Genomic DNA, 24,029 nt, shown 5'->3' with positions numbered 1-24,029 from the left:
GTTTAGACACTCTCCCTACCCCCCCACCCATACTTTTAGTTAAAAGGAGGCAAGCAGGCCACTGTGGGGCACTGGCTTCCACATAGCTGGAATAGCTGAACTGAGTATCATGGATCTTATATTGCTAATGGAATCTCCTTTAGCCTAAGTGGTAAGGGCCTCTCCTTTTGCAGTAGGAAGATCTAATTTCTAGCTCTGCCTCAAACTTCTCAGAGAGGAGAGTGGCTGGGAACCAGTGAGTTCCCCATATTACTTTCTTCTCAGCTGAATGGTTTCCTGATAGGGTGGAGAGGGAGTGTGGAGACTTACCAGGGTAGCTACTGGAGTTGGCATGTCCTGGCAGGATGCAGTAAATGCAGGGCAGTAGCTGCAGATAGTACTACTGTGTTTGAACAGTGAGTAGTTGGAAGGTGAAATGTCTAAGGATATGACAAAATGGCTGCAGATAGTAGTACTTTACTTCTGGCAGAGGCTTTACAGAATATTCATTTTCACTTTTACAATTGAAAATCTCTTCACAACCATGAGGGCTAGAAAGCTTGAAACTATAAACCTTAAAGGCTCAAACCCTAAAGGGAACCATGCACAGTTCTTTTAAAAAGCTGTGTTTTTTTCTTTTGTGGGAGGTGGGGATACTAACTCAAACTCTGCATTTTGGCATTTGCTATCCTGTAGCCTTAGCTAGAAGTTCTGACAGGTTAATGTCAAAACACACAATAACACCTTTCTGCCTCTCAAAGCCAACAGAGAACCCTAAGCCTACTAGAGGGACCCAACTGCTTCTTAGGTGGATAGACTCTGAAATCAGACATTGACTTTCCCTTCTAACTTTCAGCTGTGACAGCTCAGTGAGCTCTGGGTTTTATTGCCTTCTAAATCAATAGCTTGCTCCATAGCACATCCTGTTGCAGCCAGAGCCATTGTAATTGTACCCAGTCAGCCAGCATTGCCCTGATCAGACCCCATCAGCTTGTTTATCTGCTCTGGTGCCTCTTAATTAGATGATGCTGTTTTTGTGCATCCATGAAATACACCCAGGGCTATAATAATCTGTCCCATAATACCCTTACGAAAGATTGTGGGCTGCCTCACATGCTCCTGGGCAGGCCTGATACTAAAGACTGCAGTCAGTAAGTGCATCAGCAGGCAGATATCAAAGCTGCAGCAAGAGCCAATGGTAGAGAGAGGCTTCAAACAAAGGGTGGACTGTGTTAGCATAGCACTGACTGAACATTCTGCCCCCTCCTTGGCTAGGCTAGGATTGGCTTGCGGTCAGCAAGCAGTGAGCCATAACCACCTGGTCTAGGTGTCAGCTAGCACAGCTGATCCACAGTGTACACACCTGAACAATGTACTGTGTGAGAGCATCCTAACCTAAACATGCTGGGCAACTAGGATAAGGCTAAGGCATAGTGTTAACCCGATACCTGCTGAAGCTAATGCCTCTCCCATCTGGGCTCTGGCAACTTGCAGGGAAGACCCTACTCAAAGTTGGAGAGACCCAAAAGCGCCTGGGGGGAGCCGAACGTGATTTTATGCACTCTGCCTCCATCAACTTCCTGAATCCTCTGCGCAACTTCCTGGAAGGGGACTGGCGAACTATCTCTGTGAGTAGGAGAGGAAGGGGGAGCTGACTAATGGGGTGGGAACTACCAGTGTCCACCCACCTGTGACTCTACATTCATTCTTCCCTTTCAGGAAACTGGGGAGAGGGGTGAAAACAAGGCCAGAGGACTCCCCCCACCCCCTCCAACCCTCTAACAACCCTGTCAGGGCAGGGGAATAAGAGCTACAAACTCTGGAGTTCTAATCCCAGTTCTCCCACTAGCTTCCCTCATTTGTGTGTGGGGAGGGAGGAATGGGGCTACTTGTCTCCCTTGTGGGGATGATAGGACAATAAATTAACCCTTTATAGCCAGGCTGGCCAGACCAGAAGCTGCTTCTCACTCTTGAAGGTTGGTCCTTTATCCTTATCCAGAGCTCCTACCAATGGTGCCAGTGCATCCTCTGTTACCCCCTCTTGCTGCCAAACAAATCAGCTTGATTTCTAGGTGGCTTCTAACTCTCATAGGCAGGAAAGATAATTTCTAAGCACCTTGTTCCTTATTTGTCCCTCTGCTCCTTTCCTAGAAAGAGAGGAGGATCCTGGAGAACCGCCGTCTGGATCTGGATGCCTGCAAGGCCAGATTGAAGAAAGCCAAGGCTGCTGAGGCAAAAGCATCGGTAACTTCTCCCATAAGTCCTTTCCTCCTTTCTGCACACAGGGCTTGGCTCTCATGTGAGAAGGAGTGCCAAGTGCTCTCATGGCCCAGAGTTGGTCTATACTGCCTGCTTTGTCATCAGTACTGCATCTGGTAGGGGTATGGGTGACTTTCCCACAAATGAGGGAAGAGAATAACTCTGCATGGTGAGAGGCACTGGCTGTACAGCACCTGTTGTCTGCAGGGGACATAGTGGTTCATGGGCACAGCCTTGCTGGGGAGCTTTGGAAATGGTGAGTGTCTAATCTGGTCCTTGAGAAACCCTGCTGTCTGATTAGCGGACACAGGTTCCCAGCTGTTCTGAGGGATTGCCGCTAAGCAACCCAGTCCGATCTTGGTGAAGCTTGTGCCAGTAACCAGAGACACTGTCCTGTCAGAAGGCTTGTAAAATTCCAGTCAGAAAATAGGGACTCCAAGCTGAATCTGGGGCTTCTTCCCTAGAAAATCAACTGAGAGCACTGGGGAGGTGGGGGTTAACTGTAAATTTCACTGGGAGCCTGCAGGAGTCCTGGAATCTCAAACCAGGGCTCAAAACTAAGCAGTGTTCCACCTTCAAGTTCTAGCCTGCCCTGGGCTCCACCAATAAGGAGCACGTGAAGCACACAGTCAGGAAAGTGACTGTACTTGCGCCTCTTGATAGCTGCTCCCTTGGCTTCTGAAGTCGTGTCTGCTTCGCTTGCTGATCAGACTGCGCCCAGTCTCTCTTGGCACTGCTAGTCTAGCTGCAAAAAAACCCACAGGCTGGTTGCTCCACTCTGGCTTGGGAATTAGCTGGTAAATTTTCTTAGTTCAAGAATCTCTAGTTACAGAAACAGAAAGGCAGGGCTTGACAAATACCACTCAAACTCCAGGTCCAGTCACTGGAGTGCAGGGAGCCTTGTTCTGACTCCTGAACTCAGACAGAACTATGGAAGCAATTGGAGAGAATTTCCAACAAATGTTCTTCTGACCAGATGCCTGTGCCTGCACCTGGGTCACACAATGGCTAAAACACCAGGGTGCTGGCTGCACCAATGCTCTTTGCTAGAACAGGCCAAACAGTAGCCCCATGTTGGGGAAATAGGAAGGAAAAGCTAGTGCAGATGCAGCTGTAGGTGGCCCCTCAGAATATTCTGATCAACAGATCTGCAGTAGAGCCGAAGTTAAAAGTGGACACATGGATATGCCCCACACAACTTCAAGCCTTCAGTCTTGCAGTGAGGCTTCAAACTCTACCCAGTGAACTAATGGCCACAGTCAGAACAAGCTGAAATCCTTGTCACCCAGTCTGGCTCTTTCCTGCTACGAAATACCAGAATGGGTGTCCTGGCCTGATCCATCATGCCAGCCATCAATGCAGCTAGGTTTGATTTGGCTTCTCCACATGTCCCAGATGACTTGTGTCCCAGGGACTTTTCCTTCCCTCTTTCCAGCACTGGTTCCTGTTGTGTGGCCTCATCTAACTGAGGAGCATGGGTAGCTATGGTAAAATCAAAGGCCTTCAGTCAACAGGTCTGTCCCAGTTCTAACATCTGAGAATGCATGTGCTCTGTAGCCCACTGGGTAAGGTGGTTTTGCACACACCCTTTAGTCCTGAGGCTATCAATACCCTAAGAGAAGCCAGCTCCCCTTGCTCTGCAGATTGTTTAGTCACTGAGCCTGTGGTTCCATCCAACATGGAATAACTGAGATTGCATGAAAACTTGCTCTCCGTCTCCCCGCTTCCACTTAAGGTGACTCTTGTTCTCCCAGATATACAATTTTCAGAAACACCAATTTCCCCATGTGTAGACATGCAGGGGGTGGGGTGAGGAACATGATCTTGGTTTCAAAGAGGTAAATGGTGAATACTGGTATGGGTCCAAATTCAGATAGGAGTGTGGTGGAAAGTCTGTACCACTTCCCCATCCTTCTACTCACACACCCTATCCAGCTCATCATGCCCCAGGCTATTCTGGAAATGGTACTTGATTAATAGTCAGCAAATGCTAACCCCTTCTCTTTTCCTGCCTTGTTCTCTTGGAGCAGAATTAGACTTTTCCTCTTCTCTTCAGTTGTACAGGCAGCACAAGTTCTGGACAATGACTCAGTAGCTCAGTGCCCTAAAAGGCTTTGGCTTAGGCTTTGTCCAGGACTCTGCTGGTGTGTAGCAGTAAGCCAGGCTCTGGTAGGGTGACTTTTGGTCAGGCATCTGGCCCTTAAGTGCTGCAGCTGCAACAAACCATGTTACAGGAGATCACAAACCTTGTTGCTGGGATATTGAGCTTGAGTCCCAAGTACCCTCAACCCTAGAAATGCAGATGCTCATGCATAACCCTGCTTCCTGGAAACGTAACTAGTCATCTAATGTAGATGAGCAATCCTGACCCAGGTGGCCACCTTAGATACCAGCATAGTTAAGAATCCTCTTATCCAGCCCAGTTTATGGAGACTGATTACCTGGACTCAGTAGAGCTATGGGGAGGGTTCTGTGCTTTCTTATTGTGGCTGTCACTATTGTGTGCAAGGCCCTTGTAGCAGATGGACAGAAAGTGCCAACATGGGATATGTTGGCTCTGGATTCTAGTCTGGTTTTAAATGTACGTGAACTAGCAATTGGTTCTAGTGCAATCATGTTGGTTAACATGTTTAAAACCTGACCTGAAATCCACTGTCAGAAACAACCCCCTCCATTAGTGTCCTACCTTTCCTGGGTAACTCCTGTCCCTCCCAACTTCATGCTAATGTCCCCCTCCGGATAGTGCAGATCTTGTGCATGTCAACTTTGTTCCCCTTGGCTTTTGTTTTCTCTTGGTGCTGAACCTCTGAAGCTGGTATCCCCAAATCAGTGAGTTGCTGTTCTGTCTCGTGGGTTAGCTTGTGTCCCCTCTAACCTTTGTGGGGTTCTTGCTTTGTCTTTGATGTTGATGGTGTTTTTGTTCACTAACCTTTGTTTTGTTTTTCTGTAATTTTGCTCAGTGTGAGGGAGATGTGAGTATTAACTGTGTTAATAGTGCTGTGACTTCTTTCCTTAATGCCTCTCATTGTCCCTCTCCCATTTAAAAACCACTCCACTCCTGTGTCCGGCAGCAGTCTGGGCTTGTGGCTGCCTGACAAAAGGGTGCCCAAAAAACAATGGAAACCTCCTGGTTCTCTACAGCCCCTCCAGGAGTGTGCAGTCAGTTTCCATTAAAGTCTCTTGCAAGCAGTGTTCAAAGGAGGCTGGGTCCCATGTACAAACATGACTGTGGCTCTTACCTCTGGCTCCACATTGGGTGTGGGGTTGGAGAAGTCTCCCTCCTTGGGGAAAGAAGGATGTGAAAGTTAGACAATGATGGGTGGTGCCTGAACTTGGTCTGCAGTGCTGTACTGTCCCTTCTTAAGCTTCAGGGCTCTACCCTCTTTTTTTTCCCCACCACAACATTGGGATGGGGGGAGGAGAGGTGTATTCATCCAGTCTTCATGTTCCCTTTTGATCACTGCTTGCAAATGAACCCTGCCAGTGTGCACAGGTATGACAGCTGCTTGACTCCTCCATACCATGTGCTACAAGACCAGTTCTGGGAGTCCAAGGAAGCTATCCTGGAGCCAAAGGGATGGCCATGGAGGGTGGGGGGACATCTTTTCAACTTAGCTTCTTTACCCAGAAAACTGAGGCATAAGAATCTTGGTCTTCTGGAGAGAGCACCTCTTAACTTCCACATCTGGCCAGTGGGAGTGTGGATTTGGTCAGCTGTGCCCTACTCAGGAACACCTCATCGGCAAATGCATTTCTTTTTGGTTTTTTAATTGTTCCCCCCTCCCATTTCAGCTTAGGTTATTCTCTTCTCACCCCCATAAAACCCATGAGGTAAAATCCCTTATTGATGAGAGGCTGGCTGCATCCTTTTGTGTATGGAATTGGGCCCTCACATCTCATGGAGTTGTGAATCTGCTCAGTGGTGCTGCTAATTGGAGCAAATTGGGCCAATTCATGTGAGTCAAGCTGGGTGTGCAGTAAAAAGATTAGTATGGGTGGCATGTACTCGACCCGGAAAATTATAGAGATCTAGTTGGGGTTAGAAATGCTGGATCATATGACTGTCGCACACCGACTTGCTGCATGATCAAAACTTGCTGGGCCATATTCTGATCGGTTATGCTTGTGCAAATCAGAAATTGAGGAGCTCACACTAGAGTAACTGACATCACTCAATCCATTAGAGCCAGCTGCTCTTGTTATGGCCTTCAGTTTAATATAGTCTTAGATAAATTGTGCCTTCCACCCCAATCTAAACTACAGCTGCTCCATGATGAAGTGGCTAATGAGAACATGGTAACTACGGCATGAATTGGTCATCTCTTGGCCATGTTCCACATTCCCACAAGGGAAGAATCTGCTGTTTAACCTTCCTGTCCTACTGCCTCAATAGCAGGGGTCCAGCTATGGCCAAAGATGGCTTGGTTAGTCTCCCCACCCACTTCCATAAAGTACAGGTAGAGTCTGCAAATGCTATTGAATAGAGTCCTCCGCCAACAAGGCAATGGACCAGATATGCTCCTGTGCACAATGAAGGTGGGATTCTTAAGAGGTTTTGATGTGGTGGTGGAGGAGTGATTTGTATCTCCTTCCTTTCCACTAAAAGCATGGGTCTCAAGGTGCTAATACCAGAGATGTGAGCACAATGAAGAGGTTTGGTGCCTCTGGCAGAAATAGACCCTGGAGGGAATGGAGCTGGTAGATGAGGCAGTGTCTCCACATGGTGCATGCTAACAGTATCATGGGTAGAGTAAGTGCACTTCCTCATGAACATAATGCAGGACACTAGAGCAGACTCTGCCCAGTTATAAGTTTCCTCATACCCCATTCTGTGACTGAACTAGCTGCATATTCATCCTTTGTAACATGTGATATCCATAGGTTGTAGGTGAGAAGGAACCTTGGAGTCAGTACAAGAGAAGCTAAGGCCCTGTATACACTGGGCTTGGAATTGTTTTGAGTCTTCACTCTGGGTCTAGCTAAGACTGTTTAAAATCCTCCCACATTAGTCAGCCAGACGAGGAACAAATGGCCTTCATGTCTAGGGCTAGGCTCAAAGCACTCAGACTCTGGTTTAACTTGTTGGTGTAAATGGATCTGTAACTGCTCACTTAGTTGACAGATGATTCTGGTGTAGGCAAGGCCCTCCATTCAGCTGGAAGTTTTTCATGATCTCTTCCTTGCAGCAAACACACAGTTGTCAGGCTACCTCACACCCCACTACCTTCTAGGAGACCTCAAATGTGTCTGCCACTATTTTAGGAGCTAATGTCCGGGGCACTGCCAGCCCTTTTTCCCATTCATTGGGAGGACTGATTTCCATGGACTCTTCTGTGTGACTTGTATATGAAACTCTATTCCCCCCTTCCCTAGGCTGTACCTGACTTTCAGGAGACTAGACCTCGTAATTACATTCTCTCCGCCAGCGCATCAGCGGTAAGATCACCTCTTCTTCTAGACATCTACGCTCTTACCTTGGTTTCTTCCAACCCGATTTCAACTCTGACCCAGCATTATGCTGTTTTCAACATTTTAATGTGAAATGGGCTGCCCAGGATTCCTTCCTTCCTTCATACCTGACTGTTGCCCTTAGTGGTGGGAGCAGAGATGTGCTGCAGATAAACCTTGATGGCAAAGGCAGAAAGTTGTGGGTGGAGATAGTCAGTGACTGGCAGCCAAGTATTTACTGGCCCTCTTTGTTCTTTCCCAACCCAAACTGGGAATCCTTTACCAGTGTTTTGGTTGCACTTGCAGGAACTGGAGAGGGAGGAATATAGTCCTTTGTGAGCTGGCTTCCCCCCTCCCCCACATGGATGGAATAGTCTATTGGGTGCTAATGCAGGGTTGCTGCCCTGGTGGAGTATAGTGTGTATGGCTCCCTGACCAGATCAGGACTGCCACCAGCATACTGGAGTTCAGGAGGCTTCTAGTTAAATTGATCAAGCAAGGGGTAATCCTACAATCCCACTCCTAATGCTTGTTTACTACCTGTGGTACAAGAGATGGCAGGCCAACAGTACAAGGCCTTTAACTTTGTTAGAAGTGGAAGAGAAATGGCCTCAAAACTTTCCAACTGCTTTGGTTCCCCCACATCAGGAGTCCCTGGCTGGTGGGAGATCTTGGTGGCTAGATGACAACATAGAGTTGTGCTGGGAGTGGATGAGTTGCCCACTGCCTCTCTAGCATGTTGCATCAAGTGTGGCTGAACCGTCAGTGTCCAGCGCTTTGCTCAAGGCTCCCCATTGCACGATATCCAATCTTTTGTTAAAATGTTGAAAACTTGGTGACTGTCTTGCTTTCTGAACCACTTGTGAAACAACACTGATGCCCCATCAGCCTTAGAGTGACCTAGGACTGGGAGGCTGGAAGACAGGTTGCATAGGCACCAAATGGGGAAGCCCAATGCATAAGCAAACCACAGCCCCATGGGAGTGATTTAGGTGCTGTTAATTCAGCATATTTAATATGTAATACCCAAACTGGGGAGAAGTGCCTGGGCTGAAACATCAGTGTTGGTATCACAGGGAATCTGACCTGACCTTTTTAGATCATGATGCTGGTACAACATTGTTTCCAATAGGCCAATTCAGTAACTATATCTTGTTAAGAATCTCTTATGGAAGAGACTGAGCAATTGCTGCAGATTTCTCCTTTCTCCTCTAGAGTGGCACTTCTAATCAATTCACAGCTCTGGCTCCCTTGGTGAAGGGTGAGACTTTTAATCACAGTGGAGGTATTGTGATTACCAATTTGGGTACTGGAGAGCAGAGGGCAAAACAGGACTAGCTCCTTACTAGCATTTTGGCATCTCTGATCAGACCAAAATATTGGAGCATGCCCTGTGCTTCTGCAGACCATAGACTTGAGAAGCCAAGGCTCTTGGAAGACGCAACCTATCCATGTCTTATAGATTTCCATGACTTGCAGCCAGAGATTAGACTCTAACTTCAGATTTGGCTTGCAATACCTAATGCCTAATCATGGCATTTGGCCCATAGAATTCTTCCCCACCTCAAAGCTCAGGTCAAACTCCTCTCTGATGTAACTCCATTGACTTATCCACAACATGCTCAGCACTGCACAGAACTAGCTCTGCAATGAGCAGGTCAATCCCTTTAAAAGACCAATTCTGAGACTAGTGTGCCTTGGGAATTGAAGTAATAGAAGGCTTGGTTGTAAACTCTGTACTATGTCAAATCCAAACTCCTCCTACAGGATTTTTCTTTAGGATTTGCCTATTAATAGTGGAATTGTACATGGGCCTTGCCCATAACCACTCCTAACCCAGTGAGTTGGTTGGCAAGTGTCTCTATTACATGAAGTGCTTGTAGCGGTGATAGGGCTCTGGCTGCTTGTTCTGTGCATTCACAAGTGCTTGTGACATTTTATTCTGCAACTAGAAAGTGGATGGAGAGGAAGTACCACCTTGGCCCCTGCCTGCACTGAGCAGGGATACTGGTGGTACCTCTAGGAAGGCTTAGTCCACCCTGGCTAGCTGGAGAGATGCTAATTGAGCTTCCCTGCCCAGTGCAGACAAGGCCACCTTAGTAGCTGTGGAGGTTTCTCTAGCCAGCTTGGAATACCAGCATCCATCCCAAAGGGCCTGGCATCCCAGTGGGGAAGGAACTCTTCGTGCTGTCACTCTGCTTCTTTTCTAGGCTGAATTCCCATGTACCTCTGCTGTTTGTGACCTGATGTTAACCCTTTCACTCCTGCAGTTGTAGCAGCTAATCTTGCTTTTGTTTCTCCCTCCTCCTCTCTGGAGGGAGGGATTGTTGTTGTCTCCAGAAGGTAACAGGCTTGTTTTTGTGCATGAGCAAATGAGTCAGCGTGTTCCCAGCTTCTCATGATTCTAAACTGCAGACATTCTGGGCAAGCCAGATGCAACTTGGACAGAGCTGGACTCAGACTTCAGAAGTCTATGGCTTTATTTGTGGGAGAGAAGAGGCATACAATGATCCTGGATGACCTCATCCCATCTGATCCTCCAGAGGGATGTGCCTAGGGAAAATTCTTAACTCGTAGGCTGCCCTACCCTAGTCTCTCAGCTGTGTCCTGAGCTGAAGTGTAGGAGCTAAGGAGCAGCCCTTCTCCCTTGCTCTCAGACTGCAGAATAATCTGCACTCCAATGGATCAGGTCTCCCTTCTTGGAGGATGCTGGTTTGGCCACTCCTACCATGCTCTGTACTCCTAGGACAGGCTCTAAGGAAAACCTATTGCATAGCCCTAAGGAGCATTCCTTGGGCTCCAGCTAGGCTTCTGAGAATGTCAGTTGGCGTTTTCTGCTGAAACAGCTGAGCTGTCTCCCTTCATATGGGAGGGGGTAGAGAGGTAAGGTAGCACTGCATTCTGCCTCTCCTGGTCTCTTATCAGCCCTGTGCCACTCATTGCCCATGATGGCACTGGAGGGATCTGGTGCCTTGCTGAGGCATTGTGAAATGCATGACTGCCTACAGCCACACCCCTGCTTGGAACTCTCTTATGCTCCAGAGAAGTGCAGGGTCCTAATTGGATAACTTCACAAGCTCAGCCAGTTGGGCTCCTCAAAACCTTGAGCAAATGGCACCGATTCTATCTGGTGAAGGGCAGTGGTACACTTTGGTAGTATATGGGTGGGGTGGAGAGGTCAGACCTTCCCTACTAAGAGCAGCATGAATCTGAGCGTCTGTCACTACCTCTGCTGAGGAAGTAACAGTTTCTGGCTGGACAGATCTCAGAGGAGAATGAGAATATTAACCTGTGAATTCCTGCTTAGAATAACCCTTCCCATTAGGTAGGGGATCTCCACCTAAACCCTGTAGAAGGGAGGGCTGGTGCTTGTGGAAACCTCATGAGGCAGAAGATGTGTGCTCCACAAGGCTAAACAAATGTATGTGAAATCCCACTCTAGTACAATCTACTGCCTCTTGATAGAAGCCTTTTAAAGAGAGTTTGCTAGTCTTCCCTGTGTTGCTTTAACAGCCTGCATGAGGTCCACACATGGACTCTTGCCCTGCCCACCCACTGTCTTCTATGGCTGCTGGGGTTGGGATGAGAGAATTGGGCTTGATTTTTTTTTCTCCCAAGTGTGGGGTTGGGGGAAGCTCTCCAGGGCTGGTTTAGGCAGCACAAAGCTGGATTAAAGATGAACACTGGTGACTAGTGCACTAAATACATAGGGTTAGGAGGGAGGGAGAGCACATACTTAAAGCAATGGACAAACCTGTGTGCTGAGACTAGAATGCTAGAACAGGGCACTAGAGCCCCATGGAGCTGTCAAATTTCTGGAGTCTCTCTATCACTGTCCACAAACAGCTCTGGCTTTCAATGCAGGGTATTATTGTGAGATGGCTAGTATGTGTGTACCACTACCTTCTACTGGATAGATTCAAAACTGTTATCTTTGTATCATAGGCCCTCTACTGCTGGAAATGCCAATCTAGCCCAAGCCTTTCTGTAAAAGGGCCTTCACTTCTGCATCAGGAGGATTTGGGACTTTTTGACCAGGAAATGCTAAGTGGTGACAGCATACAGTGTAGCTACAAAAGTAACTTACAAATTCCTCTACATCAAGATAATGCTATGGGTGGCCAAGCTTAAGCAAGTGCCAGGAGGAGTGTATTACATCCTAATAAGGCCAGCTGCTGCCAATTTCTCCTCATTAGGTCCTCTGAACTCAGTCCATGAGTAACCCCAAAATTCCCCTCCTGGGCTCCTGTTTTTTGGAGTCCTTACACACTGGTCTTCCATGCCCCAGTCCCAGTTCAGTCACTCTCCTAGGTAGGGAGTACTCAGAGCTAGGTCCCAGTTCAGTATTTCAGGCTTTACCACACCAGAGCTCAGACTTCTGGCTTCCAGGCCACTAGACCCTTCTCCCAGCTTGCTGCAGTTCTTGTCTCAGCTTCCTTGGTATCACCCCCCCATTAGTCAATAGTAATTATGTGTGTGGCTGTGCTGGAGTGGGAAACTCCTCATCATGGGGAAAGACCAGGCCAAGGACCCTCTGGGGTAGATCAATGTTTTTCTGCCTGGTCTCTTCCCTCTCCTTTTGCTGTGTGTTTTTTGTGTTTTTGTTGACTGTTATGTTTCATACCTCCAAGCCAGATCCCAGAGAGCAGCTGACTGTGCTACCCTACCCCAGGAGTTAGTGGGGAGGATGGGAGATGAGGCTCACCCACTCCTGGCAGGAGTCTTCCTCTGACAGAGGCAAAGCTTCAAGCTCCAGCAGGCCTGGGAAGGGGAGCTGGGGTTCAATGTTGCCTTCCTCCTATGAAGGACAAGCTTGGCTATAAACACCCATATCTGCCCCCCGCCCCATGGAATACTTTGAACTAGCCAGAACCTTGGACCAGCCTGGATTCCATGTAGCTTTTTCTGTTCTCCCAAGCTATGGATCAATGAGGTGAGGGACTCCTTTAAACTGTCACAACCACTCACTTGGCTGCACATGCCCCCCTCAGGCCATGGTGAATTGTCTGCACTAGCCTTGTCTCACTGCAGACCTTGCTCAGTTTTACACCATGCCCCACCACCATTCTGGAAGAAGCTCTCCTTCAACTCCTGCCCCACCATAGCTTCAGGGGTGCAGATCATTGCATTGTTGAGCTATTCTGACCTTGCTGTTCAGAGATTTTCACTCTATCCATCCCTCCACCTCTGCCCATCCCAGCTCTTGCATTCTGTTCTGTCCAGAGCTTCTTTCATCCTTGTGTTGTAGAAGCCCACTCCCTGTCTAGGAGCCCCATTGTGCTAGGTGCTGTACATGACAACTACAAGGATTCCTCTCACAGAGGGTCAGATTGAGACTTGGCTACATGAGGAGTCATTCTGGAATAGCTAGTCTTGTTAAATTGTTCTGGTTTAATGTAGTCTGAGATTCTCTGCAATAAGAGCATCCACACAAGAAATTAATCCAGAATAAAGTGGGGTATCAATTCAACACATTGAGTCCTGACTATCTTCCATGTGTAGACATCTCCTGAGTTTGAGGATATGGGTCGGGGGAGGTAGGAAGGAGTGCAAAATGGGCTCCTTGAGGAAGGTGTCCTGTCTGGGGCAGAAGGCTGCCTGCTGCTGCTGGGTGAAGGGCTGGCTTGTTCCTGGAGGTAGCCTGCTGCATCTGTGAAGTATCCCCACCAATTGCTGTTGTTGCCAAGTGCTTCTTGAAGTCTCCAACACTGATCTCCTTTCCTGTTGCTCTGTGGCCCACCAGCTCTGGAGCGACGAGGTGGAAAAAGTAAGTACACAGGCAAAAAAGGTGCTGGAAATGTTAATGAGTGGGAAGGGAGGCAGAACACACACACTGCAGATTTCTTCCTCCAAATGTGGAGGGGGGTGCTTGATCAAGGGTGTCTCACTGCTCTCTGCAGGCTGAAAGCAGAGATGTTAGCTCTGTCCCCTGGGTGCCTCCCACTGGGGTTAAGTGGTGAGGTGATGAAGAAAACTAGAACGGCTAACTCTACTGCTAGTAGGACTGGAGAGGAAGGAATTTGACCACATCTGCAAATCTCCAGGACCTGCCCATTTGCCTTTGGAAAAGTTAGGCTCCCTGTGTATAATAATACAAGGCAGTCTTGGGTGCTCCCTGGGCTGCCATGCTAGCAGCTGAGCCACTGCACTATAATTTCAGCTCTTTTCCTGCAGCACAAACTCCTCCCACCTCAATATACATGCACCATTAAGAGCCATCTCTTCTATTTGTTCTGGAGGAATTGAGTCTGACGAGGAGCTTTGAGTCTAGACTGAAGTAACCAAGAGGAAGGAATTCCCGCAAACACCCTAGACGGCCCTTATGAAAAGTTTTTGGTCTGGCATAGAAAAGTGAGGGGAAATACTCTGGCTCAGAGTAAAGATGGTCCTGCATAGGAGACACATACGCACCCCCACCCCCCCAAAGCCAGGATAATAAACCAGAGCTGCTCCTTTTGCATATTCAGCAGCAGAAATGCACACTCTAAAAAGGCAGAGATGCAACAGGTATGTGACCGCACATACTTGGGTATCGACCTTCTTGTATAGGGCCTCAGAATGGTAGGGTGCTGATTAGAGATATGAGCATGGTCACAGACCTTCTGATGTTTTAGGCAGGTATCTAAAGTGGTGATACGTCATCTCTTGACATCGAGTGCTCTCGTGTATCTCTGCATCTTTAACCTAATACCTAGTGAAGGTGTCCAGATCCCCAAATGGCCAGGGAGCCTGGCGTGCTATGATTGCATTCTCTAGAGAGCAGACGGAACAAGCTGGTTAGGGCTGAAATGCATTGGTAGAATTGTGCAGGAGGAGTGTTGTTAATTCCTTGGTGCCAGGTGTGGCGCAAATCAGGGCCACTGGTCTCTTCCATTAGACACATGTAACTGGTCATGTTTAGCACCAAAATATGAACTAGCTACTAGCCCCCCTAACTTTCCCTATATGATAGAACTCTTAATGTTCCTCAGATCTCTAGGCAAACATGCTGGTGTGGGAGCCAGTTCAGGATGTCCCCAAGACATCCCCAGATCTTGGATGGGGAAAAGACACCCCCCCCCCCCCCAAGCCCCACTTGCTGGCAGCAATTGCTGGGTGTGAGAGCAAACCCTGTGGCTTGAGTGGCATGATGCTTCACCTCTGCCTGCCAATGAAATCCCAATGGGAATGGAGCCAGGGTTGCCTGACAGAATGCTCAGCTGTCTATAGCCAACTGTTTCCCAAAGGTCTCACTGCAGGTGCACAATACACCACTGCTGGTGCTCCCCAAAATCTAATTTATTTTCCCCTAAATCTCCTTTCACAGAGGATGCGAGAAACTGTTCAGTTGAGTTGGCTTAAACTAGAGACCAGTTTTTAAAGAGTGTTTGTTGGAGTACTCTAACCCACATTGTGCTAGTGGTTCTCAGACTTTTGTACAGGTGCCCCCTTTCACACAGCAAGCCTGTGCGTGTGGATCCCCCCCTTATAAATTAAACTCTTTTACATATTTAACACCATTGTTTGGGGTGGAGGCTGACAGCTCACAAACCCCCCATGTAATAACCTTGACCCCCAGTTTGAGAACCCCTGTGCTAGAGAGTAACATTGGATCCACAGCAGTGGGCCACAGCAATCTTTCTGCTTTAAAACCAAGCTTGATTTGCATGTATAAACACTGGACTTTTGGAGGTGGTGACCTATCCTAAGAAATACTACTGAGCTCCAGCCTCAAGCTATTAAAAACCTACTAAGGGCTTGACTAAGAGAAACTGATCAGCATAACTATCCTGCAATATCCTGTGTGGACACTTACTCCAGGGTGGGGTTGAGGAGTGGGTCTGTTCTAAAATAGTGTAAGCATAGAGCTATTCTGGTCAATTTCCCTATGTCCTCAAGCCCTAGGAGGAAACTGGCCATGGCCCAGGTAGCACTGTTGAGGTTCACACAAGACTCTTCCTGGGTGAGAATACACATGTTCTTTGCTAGCGTGCTCCACTTCTCTCCTATCAGGGTATGTCCTCCCCTCCCCCCAGCCCCAAAACAAACCCTCTGCCTGCTCTAATTGCACTGAATGCTATTTTCGCAATATCTGTTTGGACATGGTTCCTGCATTGCAAACCACCCATTAATTTGTAAGTGCGCTGTCTGCAAGGCCAATTATGGCTCTGATTTTGCATATTAATCACTCTGCCTGGCAGGGCTTTGGCCTTTACATTTAAAGCCCTCTTCTAATTGTACAGTCTCTCCTCCCACATGGGCAGCAGTGCTGGTGAGTGGGGTGTTTCCTCCCAGTGCCTCTTCTGCAGGGTTGTCTTGTAGCTGACATTCTTGGGCCTGATCTTGTGCTAACATGATCTCAGAGCAGCTCCCTGGAAGCCTCTGGAGTCTGAATAGTGGTAAATTCTTAGTTACCCATTAAACACTTCCCCCAGCAGTTCTTGGGCAATTTTAGGGTAAGACACTCCTCCCAGCTGGGCTGTGGAAACCTCTCCATCCCTGTGGTTCTCTAGGCTTAGGTTGGGGGCAGAAGGAGCAGACCTTTGAGAGATTCTCTCAGCAGCCATATCCCCGGCCAACTCCCATGGGAATGCTGAACTGCCAGGTGCCCTTCCACATAGCCGCCCTTCCACATAGCCACCCTCTCCATGAAGAGGCACTGGCTCTCCAATTCCAAGTGGAGCCCTTCTACCATAGACAATGCAGTGAGGGGGTTAGTGGAGGACTGGCCCTCTGGGTGCTTCAAGATCCGTAAGGCCTGCCTATGCTCTGACTTCAGTGGGGTGGGAGGGTTACACCACCTGCTCTCCTCCTCATCCTGGATTAGTCTCCATGGCCTCCAGGTTGCCGCTGTCCTGGGGAAGGCCTGATCTTGGCGGTGATGGGCTATAAACATACATTGCAGGCTCTGCTGGAGGCTTGGGACCTAGCTTTCAAGAGTGGCCATTGATTCTTGGAAGCCCAGTCCCACCACTGCCATAAGCCAGGTGTTTAGAGTTCTGAGCAAACACGGCTCCCAGGGAGTCCAGGGGTGCTCTGCACCGCTGCATGCCAGGATCAATGCATCTGATGTCAGGCTTCTCAAAAGGAGGCGTTCGATCAGTAGCCACCTGTAAATGTGTCCCTGCTTCTGTCCTTCGGGTGACAGGAAGGGTCTATAGCTGGTGTCCAGGTAGTTCCAGGAGAGAGAGGAAGCTGGACTCAGCCTTTCTCTCTGCAGCCTAGGAAACACCTCATGCTCTTATTGTCTTGCAGGCAGAACATGAGCTCCGGGTGGCCCAGACTGACTTTGATCGGCAGGCAGAAGTGACACGCCTCCTGCTGGAGGGGATCAGCAGCACACACGTGAGTTCCCAAGGGGCAAGTGGTCTGAGACTAATGACCTATAGTGTCCTTCTAGAAGGATACTGTGATGATGCTGAGCCTTTCTGAAGAGGGTTGGGAGGAAGAGAAACCAAATGTGATGCCCAAGTTCATGGGGTAAACTGAGGCCTTAGTGCAAACCTGGAGTGCTCAAGGCAGGGGTATAATAAGCCCTGTACATTGTGCTATTAAAAATAACCAAATTCTACCTGGCACATACAGCTCTGCAGGTGTCAATGCACTTCACCAAGGTGGAGAAGCCTGGCTCTTCCTATTATCTAGAGGGAGTAACTTGAGCTGTGGGGACTAACTAGCTGGGCTCCTAACCCTGTGCTCAGTTGGCTAGAGCACAAGGCACAGGCTCCAGTTGAAGAGACCCCATCCACTTGTTCCTACGGAGTCCCAAACACTTAGATGGAAGCCTCGGTTCAAAAACACCTCTTGATCAAATCTTAAACGCTGTCCTGCACCTTGCTGCCCATGCATCTCTGCTGCCACTTCCCTATACTGGAAATGCCTGTCTGTAGGGAGGGGTTCCCCCTGTGCCGATCACAAACAGACCAGCTGACAATCTGTCTTCTCCCTTCAGGTGAATCACCTTCGCTGTCTCCATGAGTTTGTAGAATCTCAGACTACCTACTATGCTCAGGGCTACCAGTACATGCTGGACCTGCAGAAGCAGCTGGGCAGGTAAGGGATGAGGCCGCCTTGCCTTTGAGGCATCATTTCCTGGTCTCTGTGTTCTCCATCTATGCACGCACACACAAACCTGAGGTTAGGTTTAAAAATCAGGCCCTTAAAGCTTTATTTCTGGGAGAGCTCCTCTGAGCAACCTTTGTAATGGGGAATCATGATCATGCTGCCTAGGCCCAAAGGGATTGAGGTGGTTTTATTATGTGTTTAATTTCAGGATTCACCTTTCTAAATGGATCTATAAGCAACTTGGAGCCACATTAAATTAATAGCTCTTTGGATCGCAAGTGGAACTGTTTTCCACTGAAGTCTAACTTCTGTACCTGTAGAGTGAGCTTCCATATGCTGCATGTACTGTGCTGGAGAGCTGGCTGTGGGGTGGGGGTGAGGGGTATTCCTTGGCTAATTGCCAATGCAGTCTGACTTGACCAGGTGGTCGGTCTGCTGCAGAATGACTGCAATTTGCTTTCCTTTCCATGCCTGCAGCTCCAGAGGAGAAATGTAAGTAAGATGCCCTAGATGATACAATCAGGAAAGCTCTTCATCTTCTGTTCATGTTAATCATGTATTAACTGTGGATTCTGGAATAGCTGTTAGTACACACAGGCAGCAAGAGCATCTAACTGAAATGGTGCTGAACATGACTTGGTCTTGCACTGAGCATGAATGTAAGAGCTGCTGTACTGGGTCATACCATGCTCCATCTTGCCCAGTCTCCTGTCTGACAGTGGCCAATCCCAGAGCTTCAGAAAGAGCATACAGAACAGGATGATCATGAAATGACCCATTCCTGATTTCTGGTAGTCAGAGGTTTAGGGTTGCCCCAAGCATGTGGCTATATCATTGACCATCTTGGCTAATAGCCATTGATGGACCTATCCTCCATGAACTTATCCATCTTATTTTTTTGAGCCCAGTTATACTTTTGACCATCACAACATCCCATGGCAATGCATTCAACAGGTAAGTTGTGCATTGTGCAGGAAAGTACTTCCTCTTGTTTGCATTAAACGTGCTGCCTATTAAATTAGGTGACCCCTGGTTTTTGTACCATGTGAATCATTTTATAATTTCAATAATCTTCCCCCTCCCCCAGAGAGTTGGCACTCTAAGATGAACAGCTCTAATACTTTTAGTATCCTCATTCAGAAGCCATACCATACCCTTGAATAACATTTGTTGCCCTTCTCTGAACCTTTCCAGTTCCACAATCCCCTTTTTTGGATGGGGAAACCAGGACTAGACATAATAGTCAGGTGTGAGTGCACCATGAATTTATATAGTGGCATGATATTTTCTGTCTTGTTTCCTGTTCTTTCCTAGTAGTTCCTAACCTACTTTTTAGCTTTTTGATCCATTATTCTGTATGTATAGATGTAATTCTTTCCAGTGTGCCTTTTTTAATTTAATTTGCCATTTTGTTGCCCATCCACCCAGTTTTGTGAGACCCTTGCCATCTGCTTTGGACTTCACTATTTTGAATAATTTATTGTCAGTGCACACTGCCATTTCACTGTTCACCCCCATTTTCCAGATCACTTATATGTTGAACAGCCCAGGTCCCAGTACAGATAGGGGGTTGGGGGGAACCCCAATGTTGTTCTTCCTCCATTGTGAAAACTGACGATTTATTCATACCCTCTGTTTCCTATTATTCAACCAGTTACTGATCCATGAGAGGACCTTCTCTCTTATCCCATGGCTACTTAGGCTCTGGCTATGCTAGGGAGCTTACAGTGACATAGCTGCATTGATGAGCTGCACCACTGTAAGCTCTTTAGTGTAGCCACTCTACACTGATGGGAGAGCTCTCCTGACAGCTTAATTACTCCAGCCCACACAAGTGGCAGTAGCTATATTGGTGGGAGAATATATCCCCTAACATAGGGCGGTCCACACTGGCGCTTACATCAGCATAAATTATCACTGGGGGGTGGCTAATGCACATCCCCTGAGTCTTAATTTGTCAATTTAAGATGTAGTGTAGCCATAGCCTTAGTTTCCTTAAGAGCCTTTGGTGAGGGACCTTGTCAAAGGCTTTCTGGAGGTCAAAGTACGCTGTAGTGATTGGATCACCTGCATCTATGTGCAGGTTGACTCCCTCAGAATTCTAATAGATTTGTAAAGGGAAGTCATGCCTCCCCAAAGCTGTGACTCTTCCCTGACAAATCATGTTTGTCTAATTCTGCCAATTTGCTAGGTACTGAAGTTAGGCTCACCAACCTGCAATTGCCAGGATCTCCTCTGGAGCCCTTATTTTAAAAAAAATTGGTGTTGCATTAGTTAGCTTCCAATCATTTGGTACAGAGACTGATTTCAGTGATAGGTTGCTTACTACAGTTGGTAGTTCTGCAATTTCATATTTGAGTTCCTTGAGAACTCTTTGGTGAATGCCATCTGGTCCTGATTTATTACTGGTTTTTAATTAATCAGTTCTAAAGCCTCTTCTATTGACAATCAGTTTAGGACAGTACTTCTGATTTGTTACATCAGAGCTGCTATTTTTGGCAGAGAAGCTAAATGAATTCTCTGCTCTCTAACACTTTAACAGCACAGTTTAATGGCATGTTACACATGACCAGCCATGGGTGCAGTTGAACTTTAATGGGTGTGTGGGATCCACAACCTTATTCAACCACCCCACTATTGATGATCTAGTACAGTAGAGCCTAGAGGCCCCAGCTAAGATTTGGGGGTCAGGGGCATTGTGCTGGTGCTGCCTGCACACAAGACTACAATCTAGGTGGACAAAAAGTGGAAGACAGATGAGCCAAGACCAAGTAACTTGGCCAGGGTTGCACAGTAAGCCACTGGTGGAGCCCAGGTCTCCCGAGTGCTGGTCCAGTGCTCTAGCTGCTTGGCCACACTACCTCGCTTTACCCTTTCACCACAAGAAATCTACTCCAATCTCTTAGGTTAAAACTATTGTGACGTTCTCAGTCAGTCCCTCTGGGGGTGGCTTCTGCTGAGCCTCCTAAGGGGGAGGATGGGCAGTGCTGCTGCTGAGGGCTCGGGCACATTGGCAGTGCAGACTGGAGAACCATCTGTTTTACTCTTGTAAACCTTAACACTGCTCTCCAAAGTGACTCAGTGACAAGACTGTCCCCATAAGCTACAATCGAGCACATTTTGTGTAATGTGACATTAGAGAAACAGAGCTGCCTGATTGGACGCTCAACAGAAAGTTCTGCATGTCTTTTCTGAATCTCTAGTTACCCTGGCTGATGGCTTAGAACCCCCTTAGGGAGCAGTTTCCTAGTCAGAATCATGAACCAACAGGCTACCTCTCTTGTGCAATGCTGGAGCCTCACTAACTTGCCTTTTCCTCTTACTAAGGTTTCCAGGTACATTTGTGGGCAATACAGAGTCCACATCGCCTCCCCCAGCTACCACCTCTCCCCCCACTGTTGCTGCCACCATTCCTGTTGTGCCCACTGTAGGCAGGGCACCTAACCCTGCCACAGCTGTTGAGGGGGCACTGAACCTGAATGATGTCAAGCCTCCAGCCAGCGGGACCCGGAAGGCCAGAGTTCTCTATGATTATGAAGCAGCTGACAGCAGTGAGCTGGCACTATTAGCAGATGAGGTTGGTATCTGCCCTTGAACTCTCAGCTACTTGCACTCCGTCTGGCACTGCTGCACAGCAGTGCCGGATAAGGGCTTGGCAAGGCCCTTGGTGCTGGGACTAGAGACTCCCCTGCCATTTCACTAGTGGGGCTAGTAAGTGAGCTTGGCTTCTCATTTACACCAGTGTAAATTGGGACTAATTCCTACTGCAATTAGTGGAATGACAGTAGTGGAGAGGAGAATGGGTCCAAATTCTGCAATGCCATAGGTCAACCCGATGGGTACACCCCTGCTGCTTCCTTTTGATCCCACTGAAGTCTCTTGCCATTAATACACTAAGGCCTGAATATGTTACCCAAAGAATTCCGTCAGCTGCCTTGTCTCACCTAACCAAGCCCAGGGGGTTAGATAAAAAGGCCACTCACTTGTTCTTTAACTCTCTGGTGCTGAGGACTGAATGGTCCAGTCCTCAACCACTGGATGGGTAGAAAAGTCCTGGGAAGACATTAATAGTTCAGAGCAGGCTGAAGTTTTAAGCAATTTCATGGCAGTGTCTCTGAACTCCCTTCTGCCATCAGTGAGAGGGAACATCTGAGCGCAGTGCTGTGGCCTGACACAAGTGTGCTTAAAGTCCTGCCATGACTAAACATACAAACTTGGAAGCCACTGACAGGTCCTTGGGGAATTCCCAGGCAAGAGTCTGTCTACTAGTGGGACTAACTCAAAGTGGGCTTTGGGGAAAGGTCTAGAGATGCTGGGAAACACTAGGGGGAACTAGATGGGGTACTGCAGGCAATAAAATAAATCTCAAACCTAATTCTATTCTTGGCTCCATCTGAGGCATGAGATTTCATGTAATTCTCTTTTCTCTCCCAGATGATCACAGTGTACAGCCTGCCAGGGATGGATCCAGATTGGCTCATAGGGGAGAGGGGCAACCAGAAGGGCAAAGTTCCTGTCACCTACTTAGAACTGCTCAGTTAAATGCTGCCAGGAGGGAGAATCTACAAGCAAAATGCAACCCTCCATGTCCTGGCATTTTTAATGCCAATTCCTTCATGAGACCATTGCTCTCTTCAGGGTCAACTCACAACTAACATGGGAATTAGGAAGAGATGACTAGCTGGTCGGAGGGGGAGGAAGGGTCACTTCACCTTTCAAGGCCCCTGGAGCTAAATTCATTTTAACTGTCCACACAGCCTGCTTTGAGGATTAGTTGTAAGGGTCATGTGGTGTGTTGGGATTCCCTCTACTGATCCCTTTCCCCTACCCTGCTTGTGTTAACTGGTGGCTTTCCAGGAACCAGCTCTGTCTCTTCTTCCTCAAAAGCTGCTTGTGGTGTTTGAGACCAAAACTATTTTCTTTTTTGCATTCAGCATCTTCATGCCTGTCTTCCCTCCCTCCCTTTGTCTTCTGAGAGGCTCTTTACCAGGGTACTCCTTGCTTGGGCCACATCATTGTATGCATTCCAATGGGGCAGAGGCGCTGGGTCTCCTTCAAAATGCTAACACTGGCATGCTCTAACAAGAACAGAGGCCAAGGTTATGAGGCGCTGTATGGAATATTGCTGTATTTGGATTGCATGTCTCTGTAACAGAACACAATTCCCCATCCAAAGCACTCCATGACCCATGGAGGAACAATAAAGCAGGGCTTTAATGCCAAGCAGGGCTACTATAATGGTGTTTGATGGCTGCTGCCTGGCACAGAATGACTAGTTAAACTTTCTTCCAGTTTCACTAATCTAATGACCCAAGGCCAGTACTGCAAGAACTAAACCACCTTTCAGTGCAAGGGAATGTGCATCTTGCTTGAATTTCCTCAAGCAATTGGGCATGGACTGAATTTACAAGCCTGTAAAAAAGCTTTTGCTCCCTGTGTTCATACTCACTCCTCTTCTTGGGGTTTTTTCCAGGCCTGCTTTGTGGGGGGTGGAGTTTAGCCTGCTAGTCTGTCTTAACAATGAGATTAATTTAAATGCTCTTGTCCCATCCAGCTGGTAGTGAACAGACCTGGCACATCCTAGCTCAGCATGTGGGATGGGTCCTTACACTTTGTATATTCACAATGAGCCTCTTACTACTTCATATGCCAAGAGGTAGTAATTGGTTCTGCTTTCTCATCCCTTCTTCCCATTTTGTTGTCCAGGGTGCCCTTGTAACTTGAACCATCACAAATAGCAAGGAGGAAAATGGATGAAGTAATAGACACCTTGGTCTGAAAACTCTCCCTATGAGGTAATGAGCTCAACAGCTAAGGGATTTAGATGGCAAAATAAAATTGCTTTAGCAGCTCAAACCCTGTGTAGAAGCATTCAACTGCACCAAGATCTTTGTTCACTACCCCTCCCCTGGTGTGTCTAGACAGACACTGACTTGCTTGTTTATCCATTGATCTTTTGCATTCTTCCTTGACTGCTTTGTGACCATCCTAATGTAATTGGGCACAGAGCACCTGTGTATATAGGGTTCTTGGTTTTCAGCATTTATTTGCCAATAAACAACCAGTCTGCCCTCCTGTCTCAGAATCTTGTGTGGGTTCCATACTGCTTCACTTTCCAGCTAGCAGTGAACAGTACTGAGTGGGGTAATGTAACTTAAGAGTTGTGCAGTATTGTTACTCAGATGTCACAAGAAGTTTGAGATTAAAGACGACGCTGAATCCTCTATGGCACTTCTCCTTTTTTATCTCCCACCCTATTAGCTTAAACTAAAGTTCAGTGTGAAGCTTTCCAGCTGTGC

At 47.7% G+C, this 24,029-nt stretch overlaps 1 protein-coding gene across 8 annotated transcripts in view; it reads left to right on the top strand.

The window, feature by feature from the left end:
- SH3GLB2 (SH3 domain containing GRB2 like, endophilin B2) overlaps window positions 1-23,801 on the top strand; it is a 40,019-nt gene extending 16,218 nt beyond the window's left edge. Inside the window, exons 4-12 of one of the 8 annotated variants that reach the window (XM_073314229.2) lie at window positions 1,474-1,607; window positions 2,131-2,223; window positions 7,612-7,674; window positions 13,430-13,453; window positions 16,921-17,010; window positions 17,618-17,718; window positions 18,208-18,222; window positions 21,058-21,307; window positions 23,437-23,801. In XM_073314229.2, coding sequence (XP_073170330.1) covers window positions 1,474-1,607; window positions 2,131-2,223; window positions 7,612-7,674; window positions 13,430-13,453; window positions 16,921-17,010; window positions 17,618-17,718; window positions 18,208-18,222; window positions 21,058-21,307; window positions 23,437-23,454 — 788 coding nt within the window. In that variant the 3' untranslated portion in view covers window positions 23,455-23,801. Of the gene's footprint in view, window positions 1-1,473; window positions 1,608-2,130; window positions 2,224-7,611; window positions 7,675-13,429; window positions 13,454-16,920; window positions 17,011-17,617; window positions 17,719-18,207; window positions 18,223-21,057; window positions 21,308-22,164 lie in introns of all 8 variants that reach the window. The other 7 variants (XM_073314226.2, XM_073314227.2, XM_078849043.1 and 4 more) reach the window with 7 other exon arrangements.
- The last annotated feature ends 228 nt before the right edge of the window (window positions 23,802-24,029 follow it).

The sequence above is a fragment of the Lepidochelys kempii genome, chromosome 16 (genome assembly GCF_965140285.1).
Source record: "Lepidochelys kempii isolate rLepKem1 chromosome 16, rLepKem1.hap1, whole genome shotgun sequence".
Taxonomy (NCBI): domain Eukaryota; kingdom Metazoa; phylum Chordata; order Testudines; family Cheloniidae; genus Lepidochelys; species Lepidochelys kempii.
This window is presented reverse-complemented; position numbering and strand designations above follow the sequence as displayed.